Here is a 25703-nt window from a genome sequence, read left to right on the forward strand (position 1 = left end):
TGAGCCATTGATCATATTTTTGCAATGTTCCTACCTCGAGTAATTTGTAATTTAACGGAGGGTCTAGCACATTTTTCCACCTCTTTAGTTCAGGTTGTATTGCATGGCGTCGTTGCCAGAGATATTATAGAAAGGATATAGGAATCCAATGAATGAAGGAACATATAAACGCCCCACCCAGCAGACTGTCAACCAATCGTGTTCACGTGGTCATGACGCGTCACGCGGTTGCTAAACTAATCGCCACGCAATCCCTTCTCTAAATCAGTGTATGTCGAGAAAAGTGCCTATTTTCATCGAAAGTACACAATGTCATAATTCTAAAGCTATACAATATTACAGACAGCAAGTTAATCTCACATGTCGGAAAAGATTTGTGATGTTGAACTTCTTATTGACGAAATTTGTGCTCATGTTGGGTATTTTAGCTAGCGCCCAATAGACTCCCGTTCACTCCTTGAAGGAGAGCCCTCCTCGTCCTAGAATCGTCCAGAATGCACCATTGACGTAGCATGGGCAGCGTTTCCCCATCTCCTCAAAAGTATATCTGCCATTGCAAATGTCAGACTTCAGTCTGTTAATCACGTCGATCTGCAGGTTGAACATGGTGAGATTGTAGACACCTAAATTGATAGTTTGTTTAGGCAATTTTACAACTAACTAGCTTCTTTACATGCTGATATGGTCTTTGGAATTATTGTGTTTAGCTTTGTTTGCTAGCTACCTCGCTAGCCAGCCAGCCATTGACAGAGCATTGCATTGTGGATTATTTAGTTGACTTGAGTTGCAACAGAATTCTAAAATTATTTTCCATGTAGATACCAACCTTATAACACCAAAATTAAACATATGTTCACAAAATAATAAATGTTCTGTGTTATTCAACACTATATTAAAGGAATATCCTTTAAGGGTGTGTGAAATTGATGAAATGCAAAGCAACAATCGATTTTTGTTGGCCTGTTTGTGTTGAACATACAAGAACCAACACCTATTCCATGATATCATGTACAATGAAACACTCTACTCTCTCTGTTAGCACCATAACAACACACAATGGATCAGCCATCAGTACAACTTCAGTTGAAGATTTATTTCACATTTTAGTGCTACATTCCTCTTTACTCAAATCTAGGGAGCGTAGGTAGATCACGTTAGAAATAGTTTATGATAATCAAACTTCACATCATCAATGTCCTAAGAATAAATGTTAAATTTGGGTCTTATACTATTAGCCTGATCTGTTCAGTCATTTATGAGGCAACATTATGCCGGTTAAAAAGGTGTCCATTTCAATGTAAAAAAACAAAACGTATACAATGGCAAATATCATTTACAGTAGGTCACTCAATAGGATCTTGTGGCTCCTCTGAATTAATCACCTCTGTTCTCTAGGTTTAGTACCCAAAACAGAGGCAATGCAGGGACATTTCTTATAATAATTTACTTAATCATTTTCATTTAGTGAGTATAGAATGGTCTATGACATAAAATATTGATAATACTAATGTGAACTATATTTCATATTATAAAATCCAATAAGGTAACTTTGATTAAAGTAAAAACACTTCATTTGTATGTATCACGATACTTAACATCCTGTGTGAACAAGAGTGTGGATAATGTTTCAGTTCTGTTAAAAAGAATGGTGTTTATGCTAACCAAGATCTTCTCACAACACCATGATGTATAGCACTGTTTGTCTGCCTCTAGCAACACAGTGAACGTTTTTATAGTATGGGAGAACAATTCGACTTGGTAAATATGCCAATGGGTAAATAAAAACTGCAAATCACTAGTGAATGGCCTTGCACTACATGTGCGATCAAACCATTTACATTTTGTACGGTCTTAATCATGGAAATCATATCTAACCTAATGTAGGTTCAAAGTTTTAAAACAAACTTTATTTGGGGACCCTGGGAAAGTATTAATCCTTTTTTTTATATATTTTGATGGGGCGGGGCCTGAACAATCACAAATATCCTTGAGATATCAACTTATCAAAATGTTCTGTATCTTCTTATGGCAAAAAAAAAACCTCCTGTCGCGGCTTGGTCACTCTCTTTCTCTGTGGTTCTTCTCAAGTAAAAAAAATGTTTAATGACAATCAAACAAAACGATAAAGCTGCATTCACGTGCTAGTCGGAGCTAGGAAACTCAGACATTTTCGACATGCAAAGTGGTTGTAATTATACATGTGCCACGTTCAACCAGTTAGCAAGTAGTACATTTCAGAGTTTCCTAGTACTAATTAGCACATGAGCGCAGCATTATACCCAGAATCCACAGAGCTCTACTGCGTCCCGTCTAGTGCTTGGCTGCCACCGAAAAAAAAGTCTAGCTCCCCAGGTGTCTGGGAGGTCTAGTCCAGCTGCTCCTGTTTTATACGGTTTGAGTTAGGCCCTCCTCGCTGGCCTGCCCTTCTCAGTTCCCTCCTCAGGACGTACTCGCTGAACTGGGATGAGTCCACGCCCCCACCGCAGGATCCGGCGATCTCAAAGCCACGCTGCTGCAGACGCTCCAAGACCTGGTGGACACAAGTAGAGAAGGGGTGTTGAGGTAACATGATAGCTAACACTGTTTAGATATTACACAAAGAGAAACATTTAGCTGTCCTGCAGAGAAGGGAGAGAGATGATGAGAAACACAAGTGTTTTCCCGTCACACAGAGAACCAATCATGTTAGAGCGGGTAGTATTAAGTAGTTATAAACAAACTCAGTGACAACATGTGCCCAAGTCTAGCACAAGAGAAAGGGAGTGGCATTAGAGATGATAGAACCGAGAGGAACAGATACTATAGAAAAATAATAATGACAAGATAAATGAAGGGATATACATTACCGTTCAAAAGTTTGGGGTCACTTAGAAATGTCCTTGTTTTGGAAAGGAAAGCATATTTTTTTTGGTCCATTAAAATAACATCAAATTGATCAGAAATACAGTGGAGACATTGATGTTGTAAATGACTATTGCCCAGGGTCCCTGCTCATCTGTGTGAACGTGCCTTAGGCATGCTGCAAGGAGGCATGAGGACTGCAGATGTGGCCAGGGCAATAAGTTGTAATGTCCGTACTGTGAGACGCTTAAGACCGCGCTACAGGGAGACAGGACGGACAGCTGATCGTACTCGCAGTGGCAGGCCACGCCGAACAACACCTGCACAGGATCGGTACATCCGAATATCACACCTGTGGGACAGGTACAGAATGGCAACAACAACGCTCGAGTTACACCAGGAATGCACAATCCCTCCATCAGTGCTCAGACTGTCCGCAATAGGCTGAGAGAGGCTGGACTGAGGGCTTGTAGGCCTGTTGTAAGGCAGCTCCTCACCAGACAGACATCACCGGCAATGTTGTCGCCTATGGCACAAACCCACCGTCAGCTGGATCAGACAGGACTGGCAAAAAGTGCTCTTCACTGATGAGTCACGGTTTTGTCTCACCAGGGGTGATGGTCGGATTCGCGTTTATCGTTGAAGGAATGAGCTTTACACCGAGGCCTGTACTCTGGAGCGGGATTGATTTGGAGGTGCAGGGTCCATCATGGTCTGTGATGGTGTGTCACAGCATCATCGGACTGAGCTTGTTGTCAATGCAGGCAATCCCAACGCTGTGCGTTACAGGGAAGACGTCCTCCTCCCTCATGTGGTACTCTTTCTGCACGCTCATCCTGACATGACCCTCCAGCATGACAATGCCACCAGCCATACTGCTCGTTCTGTGCGTGATTTCCTGCAAGACAGGAATGTCAGTGTTCTGCCATGGCCAGCGAAGAGCCCTGATCTCAATCTCATTGAGCATGTCTGGGACCTGTTGAATCAGAGGGTGAGGGCTAGGGCCATTCCCCCCAGAAATGTCCGGGAACTTGCAGGTGCCTTGGTGGAAGAGTGGGGTAACATCTCACAGCAAGAACTGGCAAATCTGGTGCAGTCCATGAGGAGGAGATGCACTGCAGTACTTAATGCAGCTGGTGGCCACACCAGATACTGACTGTTACTTTTGACCCCCCCTTTGTTCAGGGACACATTATTCAATTTATGTTAGTCACGTCTGTGGAAGTTGTTCAGTTTATGTCTCAGTTGTTGAATCTTATGGTCATACAAATATTTACACGTTAAGTTTGCTGAAAATAAACGCAGTTGACAGTGAGAGTACGTTTCTTTTTTTGCTGAGTTTACATAAGAGTACAGAGGCTCATTATCAGCAACCATCACTCCTGTGTTCCAATGGCACGTTGTGTTAGCTAATCCAAGTGTATCATTTTAAAAAGGCTAATTGATCATTAGAAAACCCATCTGCAATTATGTTAGCGCAGCTGAAAACTGTTGTTCTGATTAAAGAAGTAGTAAAACCTGCCTTCTTTAGACTAGTTGAGTATCTGGAGTATCAGCATTTGTGGGTTCGATTACAGGCTCAAAATGGCCAGAAACAAAGACCTTTCTTCTGAAACTCATCAGTCTATTCTTGTTCTGAGAAATGAAGGCTATTCCATGTGAGAAATTGCCAAGAAACTGAAGATCTGTGTGTCTCTGCGTGTGCGTGTCTCTGCGCGTGCATAGATTTGTCCCTGATCCTGCAGGCTTGCAGACATTTACAGACGTGTCCGGAGGGCGGCAGGATCACATTCCATCAAAGAGGCCCCAGGGAGCAGTAGGGCTTTTCTTTCTCTCGGTGCCACTTGGTTCAGTGTGGGCTGCTCAGCACGCCCTGCTCTCCCTCTGCCCCAGGCCAGAGCCCCACCAGAACTACAAAGGTCCCCCCACTGCTGGCAGTCCCCCCCCCCACACACACACACACCCTGCCTCCATTAGGCCCAGATACAGCATCCACCGCCGGCATGCTTTAATAACCAAACAGAATTATGGGCCCTGCCTCAGGACAACCTGCCAGGGAGCTGAATGGAGCTCTCTCTCCCCCTCTCTCTGTCTTGGTCCCTCTCTCCACTGCATCCACTTGAGTGGTTTGTGTATGAGCGAGAGAAAAGCTTCCTGCAATATACAGTAAGGATGAGGAAACGTTGTCCTACATATTTAATAATGTCTCTGTGCTTTCATTTATTAATGCATCTCTGACTGAGACAATGGTTTCATCATAACTGATAACATATTGGGTGAACATGGAGTCTCCTTATCAAATCAAAGTTTATTTGTCACGTGCGCCGAATACAACAGGTGTAGACCTTATAGTGGCCATGCCACGCGTGTCTGGTGTCTTCGGCCCTCACCTGGACGGAGTTGAGGTGGCAGTATCCATTGAGCGGGAAGCGGATTACATGTGTGGAGTCGTGGTTCCAGCCTGCGTTGACAGAGTTGCACATGACGTCGCCAATCTCTGGGAACACGTCCTCGATGAGGGCTTTGTCTCCGCTCAGCGTGATCCTCTCTCCCAGGTCGGGTGCCACGCGTACCACCAGGCACTCGCAGGGGCGTGACACCCGGGCCAGGTCGCGGTCCTGGCGCCATCGCTCCAGCTCGGCCAGCATGGGCTGCAGCTGGAAGTACCGGGCCTCCTCGTACAGCAGGCTGTAGTCCTGCAGGGGGCAGCACAGAGACAAGTCAGTGAGGATAGGACAAGTCAAGCTGAGGCAAAGGAAGTCTCAATACTGTATTACAGCTTTCTTATCTCCTTTCCTCAGGTCTCATTTCTTTCATATGGGTGAAAGAACTATTGGTTCCCAACACAATGCCTCCACTTCTATATCCTAGTAAAATAAATGGCCAAAGAGGATGCTGGAAGAGTTCCATCAACCATAACAGGAATGAGAACAAACATGAATAATAGACATTCATACGAACAAACTGTGTGAAGACCAGGCAGGTATCTAGGCTACCAAAAAACACACTGAGGCCTTGTGGGATATCTTACCCATAGGACCGAGGGGCTTTTCAATTTCTCAGACTCCTCAGTGTCACATCTGCACATTTGTCAGGGTTAATTTGGCCTCGGTGTGAACTTGGGCTAGTCTTTAGTCTTTGCTTATTTTAGCTGATATCCTTTCCCCCTGATTGAGTCACTGTGTGGACAGTCCATCAGATAATGTGATTATTTGTTTTCTCTGGGGGCAAGTTTGTAATTAAGGGCTAAATGACACAAACATCTAGCAAACAGAATACAAATGTGTCACTTACAGTGAGGATGAGTGATTCTTCTGGACACTCAGTACAGAACATACTACTGCAAAACTAAGGTCTCTAACACCTGTTTTAAGATTACTTTATCTAGAAACACAGGTATATGTAAAAAAAAAAAAAAAAACACTATTTCAGAACTTGTCTCCACACAGTATGTAATCTGTCAGCACCAATCCTAGGGAGACCAAGTACTGAGGGTTGCCCATGACTAAGGTGTCCACTTTGTTCCCCTGAACGTTTGGGGACTAGTGATGGCTAGCTGATTGATTGCAGTGGAAGGGACACTCACTTTGAAGTCGTCTGGGATGAGGAGCTTAGAGATCCTGAGGAAGTTGAGTATGTAGCGGAACATGTGTCCATCCCTGTCTATGAAGTAGTGCTGCTTCAGACTGTCCAACACTATGGGCTCTGTGCCATCGAAGAGACGTCCGATTCTAGAGGGAGAGAAAGAAAAGCCAGAGACAGTTATTTGTTTTCCTTCAATATAGCATTTGTTATAGGGCCAAACAAACTACAGCTACTGTTGAGTTGAGCTATACATTTTGAATTGACAGTACACCAGGTGTGGTTTTGAGCACAGGGAAATATCACCTAAAATGGCTACAGGACAGTGACTCATGTGCAGATTCTATGATTCACTGGATGTGGGTGAACTCAGGAGTGTTTGATTTCTTTCACACCTTTGTTGAGTGATGCACACATTACTCTGCTCCATGCAGAGAAAGAGAGTGGGAGAGATATAGGGAGGGAGGGAGGGAGGGAGAAAAACAGTGAGCGCGCACGGAAGAAACAGACAGAAAGAGAGGAAGAGGGACAAACAGACAGAATGAGAGGGAAATAGAATGGGAGAAATAAATAAATATAGAAATGAAGCGGCATGGATGAGAGAGCTATGCTGTGGTCTGATGGAGGGGTCAGGGCCAGCTGGTAGAGAGGTGCCCGAGGCAGGATGGCGCCCTGGGGGCCCGGCCTCAGGCTGCAGTGGCCCTCCTGCCTCCAGATGGCCCCGTGCCCTTTGGCCCTTTACTGCTGCTGGGACATCTGTCAGAATAACTGAGATGCTTTTGTCTGCAGTTTGGACTTTTGAGCCCTGCAAATGTTTACTGCTCAAAATAACTCTGGGGCGGGCTTGAAAAAAGGTGGCCATTTTGTATTTGGTATTGCGTCGAAATATTGTGCTGATTCATAGTAATTAGCGTAATGTAGAATAGCCTTAATAATCATATGAGTTTGAATTATGAAAATGTGTAATATCAAGCCCTGTGTTCAAATCCAATCTTTCCCACCTCATTCATCCATTTGAGTGCTGAATCATTGTGATTGGGTGAACTTTGACTTTTCTGAGCTGTCAAATTATGACATTATGCAGTCAGAGACCAAATCTAGATAAACACAGCTGACATGGGCTAGGCTCATCATCTCACTTTCAACCTCTGAATCATCCCAAACCCCCTCTAGAGCCACATATAATGAAAACACTGGCGTTTTGTACCTACAGGTACCAAAACAATGACATACGTTTAGTAATTTGCAATTGAGGAACTGCATTAATAGGTGAGTGGTCACATGCGCTTACCTGGACTCTGGGTACTTGGTTAACGTGGCCAGACTGCTGGTGTACATGTGTCCACCCACGTCAATGTGCACAGGGGCATTGGACTTGGTGAGCTGGGCAGCCGTCGGGATGCCCTGGTTACTCAAGGGGGATGCTGGTGATCTGGTGATCATGGGCCTGGACATGCTGGAACGGTTATCCTAGCACAAATGAATGATTATCAACAAATGACTATCAATATGGTGGACAGTACAGACTGAAAAGTCAAGCCATGAAAATGATCTGTTTATAATATGGATGTAAATATGTATTTTTCCATTGGTAAATGTGCACCAGTTAAAAACATTGCAGGTCTCCGATTGGCCAGACAATATTCCTCATCTTTCTGAATAAATGATGGTTAAATAGTTGGCTACGGTTCAACACTTCTTTTCTGTCAGGACTAAGAGAATAGAGGTCTCTGAGTTACACTAGCATAGTATTTCCTGACCTTGACTAGAATGTTACCAACCACACCCCCCCATATCTGTTGGGCATAATCATCTTCCAAAGCCAAATTCATTTGGAACAGCAATTTCACACACTGTAAAAGAGCAATAGTCGGTCTAGATTTGAATAATGTAATAAGATTTAGAAGAAACGTTCCCTGCTAACCTAAAAACACAATTAGCTGGCAATATCTAATGGCACACAGAACAAATTGAGTTTCTTAACAACAAGTTCAAGACCCCCCTCTGAGCCAATAAGAAAAGAAAACAGGTCCATCTCTACACAATATGAAAACAATGTCATTGGATGGAGAAATGTAATGTTATATATTTTTTATTAAGTAGTAATTACACAGGGATGTGCAAAATATTTAAAAAACCTGGGATTAAATCAAATGATATTTGCTCTGCTGAATCGATCTTATCAATGTGGGAAAATACATTCAAGACAATTTGGCATTGATGATATTCACGTCAAATAAATATCCAACAACTTCCACTATTGGTGGGTAGGCACTAGGAAGTAGACATCAAACAAAGCCCCTACAATGAATTGCAACCATGTCAGGTCGCAAGTAACTTGACCATAGTTTGCTGAAACGAATTGGACTAAATCTCCGTTAGCCTACCTGCGCTGACAAAACTGTGGCTGGTGAGGAAGACACAGAATGATCATTCTGCTTCAGTGATGCTGCAGGTAAGGGGTCGCCTCTTGAGTACATGAACGGACCGTCCCCGCATTCCGCCGTTCGCATTGAGATTCGTTTCAGGGACGCGTGTACTACGGACTCATCCAAAGAACTGATTGGACGCGGGCGCTTTCTCGTTTTCTGATGCGTTAAATCCATGATATCCGTTGCGTCCATTATCAAACCTGGCGCACGAAAAACAGGCTTCAAGTTGGAGATGTCTGTTTTTACCTGCAGACTCCGGAGATGCGTTAATGGATGGCAGCAGTACACACACAAGAGCGATGCTGTGGCAGTCACTGCCACTTTCGCAATGGTGTATGGATAAGTCAAAGCCCCGGACAACATTAGCATTCTAGTGCCTCGGGGTTTCTTAAGGTTGTCGCCGTTTTAAAAGCAGGTATTGTCGCATTTACTGCATGTCTGCTAAAAGGTGTGCATATCCTATAAATCGGACACCAGATTCAACATTGGACCTCCCCAAAACCCCGACGCATACCTGGATTTGCGCCGTTGCCTTTGCCCTTTCTATTCCTCACCCTCCATTTTCCCCAGTCATAATTTGTTCCAGCTGCCTCTCAAGCACTAACAAAGGCTGAACATTACTTTTCCATCTAGCCTGAAATCAGAAAGTAAACCTTTTCCAGAAGTCTGGCAACAAGTCCTTGGTGAAAATACAAAGCTCACAGTAACACTAACAGTGCAGAGTATTCAGTGACATCAAAACACAGCAGATACCAGTTTGTTTTTTGTTCGAGACAGATATATATATCTATATATTTTTTTATTTCACCTTTATTTAACCAGGTAGGCTAGTTGAGAACAAGTTCTCATTTGCAACTGCGACCTGGCCAAGATAAAGCATAGCAATTCGACATATACAACACAGAGTTACACATGGAATAAACAAAAACATACAGTCAATAATACAGTAGAACAAAAGAAAAAGTCTATATACAGTGAGTGCAAATGAGGTAAGTTAAGGCAATAAATAGGCCATGGTGGCGAAGTAATTACAATATAGCAATTAAACACTGGAATGGTAGATGTGCAGAAGATGAATGTGCAAGTAGAGATACTGGGGTGCAAAGGAGCAAGATAAATAAATACAGTATGGGGATGAGGTAGGTAGATAGATGGGCTGTTTACAGATGGGCTATGTACAGGTGCAGTGATCTGTGAGCTGCTCTGACAGCTGGTGGTTAAAGCTAGTGAGGGAGATATGAGTCTCCAGCTTCAGAGATTTTTGCAGTTTGGTCCAGTCATTGGCAGCACAGAACTGGAAGGAAAGACGACCAAAGGAGGAATTGGCTTTGGGGGTGACCAGTGAGATAAACCTGCTGGAGCGCGTGCTACGAGTGGGTGCTGCTATGGTGACCAGTGAGCTGAGATAAGGCAGGGCTTTACCTAGCAGAGACTTGTAGATAACCTGTAGCCAGTGGGTTTGTCTACGAGTATGAAGCGAGGGCCAGCAAACGAGAGCGTACAGGTCGCAATGGTGTGTAGTGTATGGGGCTTTGGTGACAAAACGGATGGCACTGTGATAGACTGCATCCAGTTTGTTGAGTAGAGTGTTGGAGGCTATTTTATAGATGACATCACCGAAGTCGAGGATCGGTAGGATGGTCAGTTTTACGAGGGTATGTTTGGCAGCATGAGTGAAGGATGCTTTGTTGCGATATAGGTAGCCGATTCTAGATTTAATTTTGGATTGGAGATGCTTAATGGGAGTCTGGAAGGAGAGTTTACAGTCTAACCAGACACCCAGGTATTTGTAGTTGTCCACGTATTCTAAGTCAGAGCCGTCCAGAGTAGTGATGCTGGACGGGCGAGCAGTAATCGATTGAATAGCATGTATTTAATTTTAAAACAGGCACACACACACTAGCCCCCAGGGTGTTTTGGCGACCCTGGATGAACACTTGACTTTTCCACAGATCCTTTTAGTCTGTAGCACACCATCTAAAGACCTGTTTACTCACATAGTATTTTCACAGAACAATGGGCCATATTCAGGAGGGCTGTTAAGATTGTGGTGGAGATTAAGAGCAAATGAAAACAGTGACCCTCCCACCCATTTTACATAAACTAGCAGGATCCTGATGTGTCACTGTTGTGGATACATTTCTACTTTGTTTCACAGTGGCGTGTCTGTGATAGGCTTTTCTTTAGTCTCATCTCATTAATACTTATGTGCAGGTGCCCTTCTTGCAAGTAGTCAGGTACCTACCATTCTCACACAGACCAAAAAACAGCTCCCCATATAAAGCATTATGGTCTTGGTATATACCAGAAAAATGCAGACTTCTCAGTCACTTCTAGACCTAATCTAAAATGGCCAATCAGAGAGACACAATGACAATTTCACTTCCAAAAAGAGGTATAAAACATGTCCAAAGATGAACAGATCATATGATACCTTTGAATCCACAACATCAGACCTCTTATTGTAGTGTATACCAAACAGAATCTCAAAAAACATTGCATGTTAGAAGTATTGGTGTTGACTATTACACTCTCCTGGGTTAGTTTCCCCAAAACAGTCAGGAAATCCAATCCACTCATTTTAAATAAGTTAAAATGGAATAAATTAATTAAAAACAACCTTAACTGGCATTAAAACATCCATGTTTTCACTTCTCAGTTTTGGCAGTGTGGGTTTCACACCTAGATACCCAATTAGCAATTAAGCCTGCCTTTGAGTGCAGGCCTCCACTGTGGTGTGTGATCCTGCCCTGATTTGCATGCAGTTCGTTTGTGCACGAGCTGATAAGCGCAGGCAGCCAGCCGCCATGCATAGTTTTAAAATTCAACTCCAGAATCCCTCTCGCAGAAGGCAGAGGGGCCCGCGGGGTGAACAAAGAGGAAGAAATCACACGGCCGCTCTTCAAAAGGGGGACCTGTGTAAGGCAGCCAGCAAAGTGCGTGGGATCACACTCAGAATGCAGGTAATTTGTTCCCCGACTAATTTGTGGGAGATGGTGTGTGTGGAGAAAGTAAGTCCTGTAAACCAGCTCACTGGAATTGGCTTCCTCAGAGCCTTGTCATCATGAAAGTAGATGGAGTGGAGAATCTGCTAAGAATCTTGAAAGTTTGTGTGTGTGTGTGTGTGTGTGTGTGTGTGCGCGCCATGGAGCGAGGGAGATAGAAAGGGAGCATAGGACTGAGTACTTGTAGCACAACCACTTCATCCCAACTCAAATTAAAACCATGTCCTGTGGATTATTTTTCAGGTTGACTACTCCTACCTTCAAACAGTCGGAGCACCCTTCAACCCATACAGTACAAATCTAAAACTCATGTCTACCGTGGCATGGACCACCAGGAGGATTATGTGTAGCTATAACCCAGAATACGGAGGTGGTAAGATCATCAGTAGAACCTGACAAGCAACACGATGCAAAGCACCGCAATAGCACGGATTCCATGATGGCGCAATGCCATGTGTGGCCTGACACACTACACCCATTCCCTTCATCCCTTTTCCTTTCAGAACTGCTGCAGTCAGTCTTCCCACCTGTTGCCATTTTGAATAATCTAGGCCTACCACATAGCAATGTGTATACAAAACACATGCTCTACCCTGTGTTAGTGGTTCAATGTTCCCTTGCTACACAAGTTCCTACATTTATACTGCAAGAACACGCTAAACAAATTTAGAATTGCTGTCGCAAGTGACTTGCTTGTTTATCCTAGTCTGGTGTAATTGTGTTGACCGCATCCACACCCCAACCTGTTCAAACAAATCTGGAGTTGGCACAATGGATCAACGCTTTTGTTGTCGGACTGCACTCCGTTTCGGTGTTCAGTTTTCAACAAATACTTTACATGGCATTGTTAAATGTAATAAGGCTACATGCACAAGAAGGAATATCGTAGGTATCTTCCCTCCCATCAAGTCCTAAAAATGTTAAACATGTAATAATCCAATAATGGGTGTAGCATCATCACTTTAAGAAGCCCTTCATTTCCCATAGTGCAACTGTACCTTGTAATTTGGAACACTTTATGCACTTGGTGTAAATGGCCTGATTGGAAATGCCAAGTCACAGGTAGTCACTAGCCAAGTGTTTACAGGATGGCAGTTGTGTCCACTTTATTGCCTATGGCCATTTAAATAAAATGTGCCCATTGTACATTTGGAGCTCCTCTCAGGTGTGACAAGAAGTGAAGCACATTACTCAAGTAGTAACTGCATGGAAATGTATTTAATTTACTATAAGAGGAAAAATGCTGAATGCCAACATTACTTATTGATATAGTTCTAATTGGGGATCGAAATCATAACCATGTCTGTTTACGTCTAAATTCTGTAAATTAAGTGGACACTAAAATGCAATGTGAGACATGGTGCCCTTTTAAGCACAGATGCCAATATTGCTCGTCATAACAGCGCCCTCCAGTGAACGCTCCTACAGCCACGCATTTTACTCAAAAGTAAGGAATTGGAATACTTCACTGTTCCAACATCTGCGCGCGTTTTACTTTCTGGCATTAAAAGGTTGAGAATATTATTTTGTTACGTAATCACATGCATTGCACCAGTGTGTCTTGGTTAGAATTAGATAATTACATAGCGGGTGTCATAATGGAGCACATAAACATCTGTGTAAACTTGTAGGATAGCCGTACAAATCTGTTACCAGCAGCCTGTATACAGTTGGATTTAGATTGGCAAAAGGCAAGTAGAGGTTCAAAGTTGCATTAGTGTGTTCATTGTGTCCATATATCATACTAGCAGGCTAATTTATTACAAGAACAATGTAAAATGTGAATTTGTACACTGATAATACTAACCATATATATCATGTTTTGTCTCCATAACATCACAGCTACAAAGATGCAAACATAGATCCAGACTTCCGCCCGGGAGTTTAATTATTTGCAGTGGCGCGTCTGTACCGTGGAATTCCCTGCGCACGGGTATAGGTCAGCCCCGCAAGAGATCTATATGGGAAGCAAAAGGAAAATACTGTAGCCTACATTTGTCTTGGCTTACATAGATAAGGTTCTCGTTACAAAATGATGGCGAATACAATGAGATTATTCACGGAATCTGCATTGACGTGTGTTGAATAGGTACGTCCTGTTTTACAAAATAAGAAATCCCCTCCGGCAAAATTACTCCACAATGGCGTCTTTCATTAGCCAGATCTGGGGCACTCAGGAAATGAAACTGGTTTAGGACAAACGAATATAGGAAAAGCCTGTATCGAAATGCCTAAACTCGGTTCGTAATAAGAGTGTGACAAGAAGTCCGACGGGGAAAACGGAGACGATAATGTGTTTGGGGCTGAAGTAGGCGAATGCGCCAGGAGCGAATTCACACGGGCGGATAGCTACGGTGTTTGCTCAACGAAGGTCGTACAATTCGGTGAAAATACAAATAAGCATTTGAAGCCAGTCGTCGGCACTTTAACAAACATACAGTTGTTAAACACCGAACAATATCCAGGAAGTGGTTAAATATTTTTTGTTAGAACTATGGTGCTCATCGCCTGGCACATGCGTAAAAGCGGCTGCGCCTTGAATGTCCCAGTCAAACCAGCCTCGGAAATATTAGCAAACCAAATAATTCTCTGCTTACCTGAAACATGGATGGGCATAAAGTATCTTTTTGAGAACCCTTTCCCTCCGATTTCGCCTGCGAGCTGCTTCCCTTCCTACACCGGTGAGAAATGCAATAGCTTGGCTAAGGTAGACAGAACAAAATACAGAGAGTACTTGCTCCAGGGCTCCAAACCCCTCAAGGCAAAGATCAGGATACAATTAGCTCATGTCTCTACCCCAGTCTAAACCAATCTCCACAATAAAACTCCGAGCTAAAGAGCAGATCACTTACAGCAGTGCGTCGGCCTTTCTGGAAATTGTATTTTATATTTCTTCATAAAATCGTATAAAGATATCTTGCTATTTTTTCGGCATACAACATCCTCGCCCATTGCCTTCCTCTCGCACAGAAAAGCAGATTTTAATCGTTATGATTAGTTTTGATGTAACATTCCCGCGGGCGATTTCTGCAAATGGATGAAGTGTTTCTTTGCCAGGGAGGAAAAGCAGCAGCAGATGATAATTATATAGATTGTTGGTTGAGTCTTTTTTATTTTTTTTCTTCCAAACGTGTCGTCTAAGATATGGAGCTCAAACATAAACGGACACAGCATGTGCATCGCACAACTAGTTGATTACAATCAACTTTTTTAAGTCGATGGATTCTAATGGAAAATCGACACTTGCTTTTATTATTATTATTTCTTTGGCCAACCTCCCAAATGACGTAGTTATATAAATAAGCACTTGCAGCCTGCTTTGCCCCAATCAAGTCTGAATCAGGGCCTGGGGCTGATGCACGAGCTCATTTCAAACGTTCAACCATGCATAATTTCAGGAAGATTGAGGCTCTTAAGCTTTTAGTATCAAACTGCGGGATATTGACAGCAAAGGGCATTGTGCCATCTGAGTGAAGTTCTTGCTTTCATTGATTTATATATAAAATGCAGAACATGACATTTTTACCTTACCTGGATGTACAATACTTTTAATTATATCCTTATCTTTTACATGGCTTTTCCCTATAACAGAGGCACATGCCAGATATAACTTATTCACCCTACATTTTAGTATGAGAGAACTATGTTCAACAGTGAACCCAATCTACTGCATATACATTAACACCAGTGTTGACCCCCCTTTACAAATAAGCACAGTAATAAAATAAAAATTATTCCATCCTCTCTCTCGCCCCCTGCTGTTAAAACCACTAGTTGCTCTGAATGGGGAATACAAGGATCTCACGTTTATGCAAATATATTCACCATCTTAGGTTTCAGAATAATATGCGGTTAATTTCTCCATAACCGCAGCAAACATTTCTAATGATGTTGATGTTCATCTGCTGTGTCTGTCCTTCCTGAACTAAGCTATTCAAAACTCTAATGAGAAGAAAGGATGAATACAGTTGTGTAGCTAGTGCTTGACACATCATGGCTGAAAGTCATAATAGTATTGCTTGAAGATAGATATATTTCTGTTAAAGCAGGTGCCTTTTAAGTAAACGTTTTCCATGTACCATTAGGTTGTTCCACCTCAAAAGCACAAAAAATAGGATTTGACACCCACCATCTCAGATTGTTCTGAAATCGTTTCTGTAGTTATTAACAAATACGACTAGCATTCCTGAAACATAATTTTTTGAAATAGAATTTGATCTATGCGAAATTAAACTAATTGATGGCACCCAAATTTGCCATTTTAATTTATAGGATTCAGATAATATTCAATAAATATAGTACCCAGCATCCGATTTGGACCAAATTTCCAGCTACCAATGAGTACATTGATTTTACATTGATTGAATTACATTGACAATGAGTACAAAAGCACCCACGGACCCCCCCCCCATGCCAATCCCACCCAAACAACCAGTATACAGTATCAGTTCTCTACGTTTGACAAGTAGTATGAAGCTGGCTTGTAGTATTGCTTCTGCATACAATGTAATTCATTACCATAATGTAGTGTGAAAGTACCAGGTTTTGACCAGTAAATGCCACTGTTCCTGCAATTCTACTTATTAATCAAATGGCCACCCAGACTATTAATCAAATGTTACACTGCTGCTACTTGCTGTTTATTATCTATGCATAGTCACTTTACCACTACCGACATGTACAAATTACCTCGACTAACCTGTCCCCCCTGTATATAGCCTCGGTATTGTTATGTATTTTATTGTGTTACTTTTTATTACATTTTTTTACTTGAGTTTATTTAGTAAATATTTTCTTAACTCTATTTCATGAAATTCATTGTTGGTTAAGGGCTTGTAACTAAGCATGTATTCGGCGCATGTGACAAAATTTGATTTGATTTATACAGCCACACTATTTTTTTATCCATTTTGCTGGTCTATTGTGTTTATTAAATATATCACAACATTTATTTTGCAACTTTGGGTTAGAAAACCAATAGATTTGGCTCATTATGAAAATAAATTGTGGTGGTATAGCAGGAACATCTGCATCTAGTGGTCAAAACCTGGTACTTTTACAGCACTTTATGGTAAATAAAGCGACTTCAATGACTAATTTCTCTGAACAGGGTAAAAAAAAACCAGGGAATACATTATATAGTATGGAGAAGCAATTCTCCAAGCCGCATCATCCTACTTGTCAAACTTAGAGAACTGATACTGTATACTGGTTGTTGGGGTTGGATTGGCATGGGGTGTCTGTGAGTAGCTTTTGACAATTTTGGGGGGATTCCTCAGGTCTGACTCATTGGTAGGAAGAAGGTTGGTCCAAATCAGATGTTGGGTACTATGAAGTTAATATTATCTGAATCATATAAATTAAAATTGCCAATTTGGGTGAAATCAATTAGCTTAAATTCTTAAAGATCTAATTATATTTCAACAAAATGTTTCTGGAATGCCAATCTTACCTGTTTCTAACTACTGAAACGATTTCAGAACAATATGAGATGGTGTGTGTCATGGCTTTCTGAAATTGACATGGAAAACAAAGAATTTAGGAAACATAGAACCACATTATCCAGGATCACTCATAGTGTGACCACTCATAGCCATTCCCTCTGACTGTAGCAAGTTGGCCACTGACCAACTCTGAGGGTCGGATTCTCAGACAACGACCCCACACCCCATAACTGCAACAAAAAAAAAATATGTAGATCAAACAAGTCACTTCATCCCATTGCATTCTACAGAGATCATCACCAGAGATTGCTTTTGAGGAAGGGCCAGGGCCTGCTATCCTTAGACCATCCAGAGCACAGTGGCCTTTTTAACTTTCCACTGTTTGACCAATGTATCCCACGGGAAAAAACAAACACAGGATTAAAGTGTTACGGTGGAGTTATTTGCCCCGGAGGTTGCCGGCTGGCACACAAACACCAAGCCTTGCATTTGCTATTTTCCCCGTCCTCCTGCATTTTTTTTATCTTTGCCATCAGGCTGACAAACTGTAGCAAACTGAGAGCACCCCAGGCCTCAAAATCGTATATGTTCCAGTTTTCCACACAAATGGAGCCAAGTCATAATGGGGCCCTCACGATTCAGTATTCAAGATATGCATTAGATGTTGTAGAAACGAAAACCAGCTAGCCAGTGGGGATTTTTGAATATGCTTGCTTGGTGTTCGGGGGCCAAAGACAAGTCCATTGTTCTAATACTGTGGTTGTGGGGTGTGTTTCACTTGGAAAGGAACCTAGCTGCTGCAGCAGCAACAGCAGGAGAGCTCTGTCAGAGCTATATTTTGGTGGGCAAATTAGTGAAATGGCTTGCAGATGTGATTCGCCCCAAACAGACCCAGCCAGGCGACAGTGCCTGATGACATCATGCCCGTGGTTATTATACATGCATACACTGTATGGAGGCTTGAGTTACTTTCCAACTCTCTGGAAAACAGGATTAAACTGAGCCACAGTTATACAAAGCCATTGTTTCTTTATGTCTGTATATTAATTGTATCTCACAATTAATATATATTTATCAGTTGTTCTCTGTTTGAGACAGATGGCTCTCTTTTTATTATTCTGATTCTTCGCAATATTTATTTATCCTTTTTTTACTATAAGTGAATTACTCATAGCTTCTGGATGTGTCATCAGTGAGAAGTTAATTTGTGCTTCTTCTTGCATCTTCAGTTCAGACTAGTGTGTACTGAGTAGTGGTGGCTTGATATCCATTCCCCTCAGTCAGTATGTCCATGGCTCTATCATTCTATGACTTATGATTAGGGCCAGTCTCTCCGTTAGATGCCAGCTCTCCCCATAGTTCTAATGAACTCAGTCACACAGTGGCTACAGTTATCCTCATTCAGAACATACTGAGAGATCTTGCTGTTATGTTGCCTCAGACCACATTAATGACTCTTTCTGTGCACACCACACCCCTGTAATGGCCCGTGGTTATGTAAGGGAGTGGGTTGGAAAGGGAGAGGGTTGAGATTGTTCCAGAATCTGACTCAATCTGCCCTACGGCCATGTATAGTTAAGGGCTGCCTGCAGTTTATCATCACATAGTATTTTTGGCACTGGGATATATAACTTTTGAAGGAAGGCTCTGTAGCAGCTAGCTTGTTTTGGTAAAGTGAACTGTGCAGTTGGCTTATGTTGGGATTGGTACCATCGATGGTAATACCTATAACGAAGAACAAATTAAATATCTTTATGACTTGCATCTGTATGAAAATGTTCTCTTTTGTTTAGCCCTCATTATGGTTTCGATAGTGGAATATACAAGATATATAATAGTAAAATAATACACATAGGAGCATACCACCATTCAATGAGGTAGCCCTCAGAAAGATGCTAGGCAGGTGCTCACTGCTCAGACAGACTGAACAACTTCGTGAAGATAGAACCCCTCCTATCTTCACGAATACTCTTATCTTATCACAACTACATCCATACATCCGTTCCTTCCCATCTCAAAACCAGCCATACACCCACCCCACCCACAGTGGACAGAAGACGTAATGACACTGCAATAAGAGGAAGAGAGGAGAGACGAGGAGAAGGGAGGCTGGTTGGGTAATGCTGGGAGGCTTCAATAAAATGTAATCCTATTATGTTTCCCACTAGAGGGCAACAATAATAAAGGTTTCCCTAATAACACGGCAGTGCAAGCCAGACCCAAATGGAAAACAGGTCCTCCGGTGAAGTCCCATAGTCCTACATATATCGTCTCATTAGCTAAATGGCTGATGGGCCACGTTTCACCTCTGAGGCCTCCGAGATTTGGCCGTAGTAAAGGCAATGGAAGAGTTAAGCCAAACAAATGTGTTTCATCAAACTAGAGTTTGGGCTGTTCTGCATAGAGGGAATGGGGGATAAAGGAGGAAGGGATGAGGGAGAGAAGGAGTGAGGGAATGTGGGGGTGGGAACTGAGAGAAATCAAGCCCTGAGGAAACCAATCAGAGCTTCTCCACCCTCTTCCTGTCGCTAAGCCACCGGGGTCTCAGGTGTGCACTACACAGGCTAATAGCGCTTAAACTTGATTGTTTGTGTGTTAGTGTAGTCTGGGTTTTGTAAATTACCATTTTGGAAAATGAAAGTCCAATCACTGACAAATCAACAAAATTGCAATGCAAGAGAGGTACAACAACACAACAACAAGGATAACTGTAGCAAAACTGTAAGGATAATGTATCTCGTTATGATCATTCTGTAAGTTGCTGTATGAGCTACAAGATAAACATGAGGTGTACTCTGTATCCTAGACATGTGAGGTGTACTCTGTATCCTAGACATGTGAGGTGTACTTTTTATGCTAGACCATGTGAAGTGTACTCTCCATGGGCAGATTGGCCATCTGGCAATTCTGGCAAATGCCAGATGGGCAGGACCATGTTTTTGTTCGGGGAGTCTGTGTATTTTAATTGTTTTATCAACATTTATTTGATTCTGAATCTCAGTCTCTTCAGCCTGCGAGTGGGTCTTAGTTTATGAGCTGTAGTAACGAATGACTCTGGTGTCGGATTACATTACATAGCCACTGCCACTGGAGGCTGGAAAGTCCCACCAATTTCCCACTTATTTCATTTGCTGAAAGGCCTGTCACTTCTCTGCAGCAAGATATGCATACTGTCAAACGTAGCACAACACTGGAAATCTATCCACATCAACTAGTGCCAGCATCATTCTATGACAAACACAGAAGGCTTTATATTGAATTCAATAGAACAGAGAAAGAGGGAGAGAGAGAGACTGCCAGTTCCTTAATGTAGCCATTGGCTGTATTATACAACCAAAACATTAAGGAACTGGCCGTCTCTCTTTACTCTCTCTGTTTTTATTATATTTTCATTATATGTAGCCTAATATTTAAACACTTAGCTAAGTGGGCAGGGGGGAACACATGACATGCACTAATTTGAAATACACTCACCGGCCAGTCTAGTACCGGGTCGGATCCCCCTTTGTCTCCAGAACATCCTGAATTATTCGGGGTATTCTACAAGGTCTTGGAAAAGTTCCACAGGGATGTTGGTCCATGCTGATGTGATGGCATCACACAGTTGCTGCAGATTGGATGGTGGTTCTGTCTGGTAAGTCATTAACCCTTAGGATATGAAATCAAGGCACTTATATTTGCAATAAAAGTAGTTAGGCTTTTGTAAGGTATTATGAGCTAATGGTAATCAATTAGGCATTTATTTAGTATTTTTCTTCTTTATCTAATAAATGTGTTTGTTCATTCACAACTAGGATGTTGCTGGGCCCAGCAAAGGCAGTGTGGTCCCCTGGTCTTCTGGTATCAGTGCTGTGGGAAAGGATGCTAGGCTTAGCAGAGACAGCTCAGAGGTCAGTGCAGTGGAGGTAGGAAGAAAACAGAGACACAGATGTACTGCCAGTTCCTTAATTTGTTGGCTCTATATGTAATATCAATTAACACTTAGGAGTGACAGACAGACAGACAACAGAGGAGAACAAGGAAAAGCACAGACAGAGTGACACCAGAGAAGATGCAGAGACAGACTGCACAACAGGGAGGCAACAGCGGCACAGTTACAGTGGTGAGTTGTATCTCCATTGGTGTTTATACATGTTGTATTTGTCTTAAACATGAACTGGTTAAAATGTGATGTGGGCTGGAGTGGCTAAAATGCCAGGGCTGAATTTTTGTCCTATCCTAGGCATGTGAGGTGTACTCTGTATCCTAGGCATGTGAGGTGTACTCTCTATCCTAGACATGTGAGGTGTACTCTGTATGCTAGACATGTGAGGTGTACTCTCTATCCTAGACATGTGAGGTGTACTCTGTATCCTAGACATGTGAGGTGTACTCTGTATGCTAGACATGTGAGGTGTACTCTCTATCCTAGACATGTGAGGTGTACTCTGTATGCTAGACATGTGAGGTGTACTCTCTATCCTAGACATGTGAGGTGTACTCTGTATGCTAGACATGTGAGGTGTACTCTGTATGCTAGGCATGTGAGGTGTACTCTCTATCCTAGACATGTGAGGTGTACTCTGTATGCTAGACATGTGAGGTGTACTCTGTATGCTAGACATGTGAGGTGTACTCTGTATGCTAGACATGTGAGGTGTACTCCCTATCCTAGACATGTGAGGTGTACTCTGTATGCTAGACATGTGAGGTGTACTCTGTATGCTAGACATGTGAGGTGTACTCTGTATGCTAGACATGTGAGGTGTACTCTGTATGCTAGACATGTGAGGTGTACTCTCTATCCTAGACATGTGAGGTGTACTCTGTATGCTAGACATGTGAGGTGTACTCTGTATGCTAGACATGTGAGGTGTATTCTCTATCCTAGACATGTGAGGTGTACTCTGTATGCTAGATGTGAGGTGTACTCTGTATCCTAGACGTGAGGTGTACTCTGTAACCTAGGAATGTATTCTAGAAACCTGTATCTTAGAATGACTGACAATGGTTGAACTTGATCAATTCTGGGGCCAATGTTAACTGAAAATGGCAAAGTGTGTGTTCAAATAGTGCACAAACACAAAACTTAATTTCGGCGTTATTTGATAAATCTGATAAATGCCAATTGTACTCACTCTCCCATTTCTCTCATGCAAATATAGCACAATATTTATCATAAGCGACAAGGTGAGTGAGGATATCAATCATATTCTCCAGACAGATTTAGTTATTAAGTGAGCCAGTGTAACAGTATTATGAAGCCCCGAATAACAAAGGGTTATTTATGTGTGTGTGTGTGAGTGTGTGTATATGTGTCAGACAGAGAATCAGACAGAGAGAGGGAGGTAGAGAAAGAGAGATGGAGAGAGAGAGAGTGTGTCGCATTCCTTCCTGTTCCTGTACCACCCTCTAACCCCAGAGCTGCAGACTCAAGGCGGTTTCCAGAATCAAACAATTTCACGCAGCTACTGGAGGAGGAAATGAACTGAGCCCAGAGCAATAATAAAATTATACAAATGTTATTACAGACTCGCCTGCTACTGTCCTACTTTAATTCAAATTTGGGCACTCCAGGCAGCGCTGGTGGCAGAGACCTTCCTGAATAAATCAACATTAGCTTACGTCTAAATTATTAAGGAAGTGAGAGACTTTCTTGTTTATAGTATGAATTATTAAACAAGTGTTTAACGCTGTTTTTCTTCATGAATCCCCAAATATTAATTGCTAATGATCTTTAAGGTGTGTGTTTTATCTTTGTGCCCCCCTAAGCTGTATCGGCTGCTGAGAGGCATTTTGCATCAGAAGCTTTAAGTTTAGAAAATTCTACATACAGTAAAAGTGTTGAATGTTAGATGAGGGAATTAGATAATGCGTTTCCTTCTGTATAATAGGCATGATGTGGTAATTGGTTCGGTATAGCACAAATAAACTTCTCTTTCAGTCGGGTCTACTATAGGACAGACGTTTTTGTGAATTTTCACAAATGTTACACTATTTTTTACTTGGTTGTTTATTACATTTTATCAATGCCTATAGCCTTATTGTCACGTAAAGTTAACGAAAGCCTTGTTCAGGCCATCTTTGCCTCATCAAATAGGCATCAATGTAAAAAAAAAAAATACAGTTATTTTGCCAAACCTAACACTACATTTTTTGTGTAAGAACCATCATCTTAAATGAAATCTTGCTGGTGGCTCATTAGGCATTTCATCACCTGAGCAGCTGAACAGAAGAAGCATGAACCCATTATTCAATGTCACTTTGTATTTACTTGGTCCTGAAATACTGTTGGTGTCTGGCGCAAGCTTGGTGTTACAGTCTGGAACATCAAACAGTGTATGTAATACAGCAGCAGAGGCAGGAGGAATACAGGGAGATGTTTCTATCTAACTATGTGTGTGGAAAGGTGATTGGATACAAAACCCTGCAGTGGAATCTAATTATTCCAGGGTTGAACAGAACATAGGTCGTCATGCATTACACTCACAAACATGGACAATGAAATACTGTTCCTTAGTGCAATAAAGTGTGATAGATCATATATTTTTTTCTTATCTATATTAAACCTGTAGTTACTAATTATATTAGGGCCTGATCTGAATTGGGGCGGCTCTCTACCTGTCCACTCCCTTCCCTTCGGCCTGGTCCTATGATGAGCTAGATCTGTAAATCAGTACTTGTGGCAGACAGAGCTTTCCCTGTACCCTATTACATGAGGAAATCGTTGATGGTCGCCCTCAGATGCTAATTTATTTGGGCCATAAAGATGATATAGGGTGAACTGAGAGTATTGGACTTTGGCCTTAATGCCCTGAAGGGACGCCCGTAGGCAGGGGAGAGAGGAGTGGAGGGGGAAGGGGGGTTGTAGTACTATGACCTGTCCAGCCTGCTTGGGGACTCAGGCCAATATCTATTTGAGGAGAGCTTTAAGATCGTTTTCAAATCAGCTACAGAGTAAATGAAATTCTGTAGTGTCATGAAGTCACTTATGGTAGTTGTACAAGTGATAGATGGGATGCAATGTTATTTTCAGCTTTTTTTGCTATAACATTACAATTTACAACAATAACCTCTCTGGGCTAGGTGGGACGAAATCGTCCCACCTACGTAACAGCCAGTGGAATCCTGTGGCGCGTTATTCAAATACCTTAGAAATGCTATTACTTCAATTTCTCAAACATATGACTATTTTACACGATTTTAAAGACAAGACTCTCGTTAATCTAACCACACTGTCCGATTTCAAAAAGGCTTTACAACGAAAGCAAAACATTAGATTATGTCAGCAGAGTACCCAGCCAGAAATAATCAGACACCCATTTTTCAAGCTAGCATATAATGTCACATAAACCCAAACCACAGCTAAATGCAGCACTAACCTTTGATGATCTTCATCAGATGGCACTTCTAGGACATTATGTTATACAATACATGCATGTTTTGTTCAATCAAGTTCATATTTATATCAAAAACCAGCTTTTTACATTAGCATGTGACGTTCAGAACTAGCATACCCCCCGCTACCTTCCGGTGAATTTACTAAATTACTCATGATAAACGTTCACAAAAAACATAACAATTATTTTAAGAATTATAGATACAGAACTCCTCTATGCACTCGCTATGTCCGATTTTAAAATAGCTTTTCGGTGAAAGCACATTTTGCAATATTCTAAGTAGATAGCCCGGCATCACAGGGCTAGCTATTTAGACACCAACCAAGTTTAGCCGTCACCAAAGTCAGATTTACTATAAGAAAAATGTTATTACCTTTGCTGTTCTTCGTCAGAATGCACTCCCAGGACTTCTACTTCAATAACAAATGTTGGTTTGGTCCCAAATAATCCATAGTTATATCCAAATAGCAGCGTTTTGTTCGTGCGTTCAAGACACTATCCGAAGGGTAAATAAGGGTTACGCGCCCGACGCGTTAAGTGACAAAAAAATTCTAAATATTCCATTACCGTACTTCGAAGCATGTCAACCGCTGTTTAAAATCAATTTTTATGCCATTTTTCTCGTAAAAAAGCGATAATATTCCGACCGGGAATCTGTGTTTTAGTTCAAAGAGAGAGAAAGTAAAAACATGAGGTCGCCCCGTGCACGCGCCTCAGGCTCATTGTCCTCTGATAGACCACTTACCAAAGGCGCTAATGTTTTTCAGCCAGGGGCTGGAATTACATCATTCAGCTTTTTCCCGGGTTCTGAGAGCCTATAGGAGCCGTAGGAAGTGTCACGTTACAGCAAAGATCCTAAGTTTTCAATAAACAGAGTCAAGAAGCCCAAGGAATGGTCAGAGAGGGCACTTCCTGTACAGAATCTTCTCAGGTTTTTGCCTGCCATATGAGTTCTATTATACTCACAGACACCATTCAAACAGTTTTAGAAACTTTAGGGTGTTTTCTATCCAAAGCCAA

The 25703-nt window shown here is 42.0% G+C and overlaps 1 protein-coding gene and 1 long non-coding RNA gene across 6 annotated transcripts; one reads left to right on the top strand and one right to left on the bottom strand.

Moving 5' to 3' along the window:
* Positions 1 to 1070: 1070 nt before the first annotated feature.
* On the bottom strand, positions 1071 to 15239 carry LOC115157118 (BTB/POZ domain-containing protein KCTD1). 5 transcript variants are annotated; one of them, XM_029705089.1, is made up of 7 exons: positions 14713 to 15237; positions 14458 to 14533; positions 13668 to 13817; positions 7715 to 7893; positions 6428 to 6572; positions 5232 to 5537; positions 1071 to 2530 (listed from the first exon to the last, which is right to left on the bottom strand). In XM_029705089.1, exons 3-7 carry the CDS (start codon positions 13695 to 13697, stop codon positions 2366 to 2368), a joined length of 825 nt encoding a protein of 274 aa, XP_029560949.1. In that variant the 5' UTR covers positions 13698 to 13817; positions 14458 to 14533; positions 14713 to 15237; the 3' UTR covers positions 1071 to 2365. The 5 variants fall into 5 exon arrangements, with proteins under 5 accessions (XP_029560949.1, XP_029560948.1, XP_029560951.1 ...); XM_029705088.1 differs by lacking the exon at positions 14713 to 15237 and having other exon boundaries at positions 14458 to 14685; XM_029705091.1 differs by lacking the exons at positions 13668 to 13817; positions 14458 to 14533 and having other exon boundaries at positions 14713 to 15239.
* Positions 15240 to 20745: 5506 nt separating this feature from the next.
* Positions 20746 to 21407, top strand: LOC115157787 (uncharacterized). Its single transcript, XR_003868549.1, has 2 exons — positions 20746 to 20938; positions 21099 to 21407. It is a non-coding gene; the product is annotated as an uncharacterized LOC115157787 (long non-coding RNA).
* Positions 21408 to 25703: the final 4296 nt, after the last annotated feature.

Source organism: Salmo trutta, chromosome 21, assembly GCF_901001165.1.
Source record: "Salmo trutta chromosome 21, fSalTru1.1, whole genome shotgun sequence".
Lineage (NCBI taxonomy): Eukaryota > Metazoa > Chordata > Actinopteri > Salmoniformes > Salmonidae > Salmo > Salmo trutta.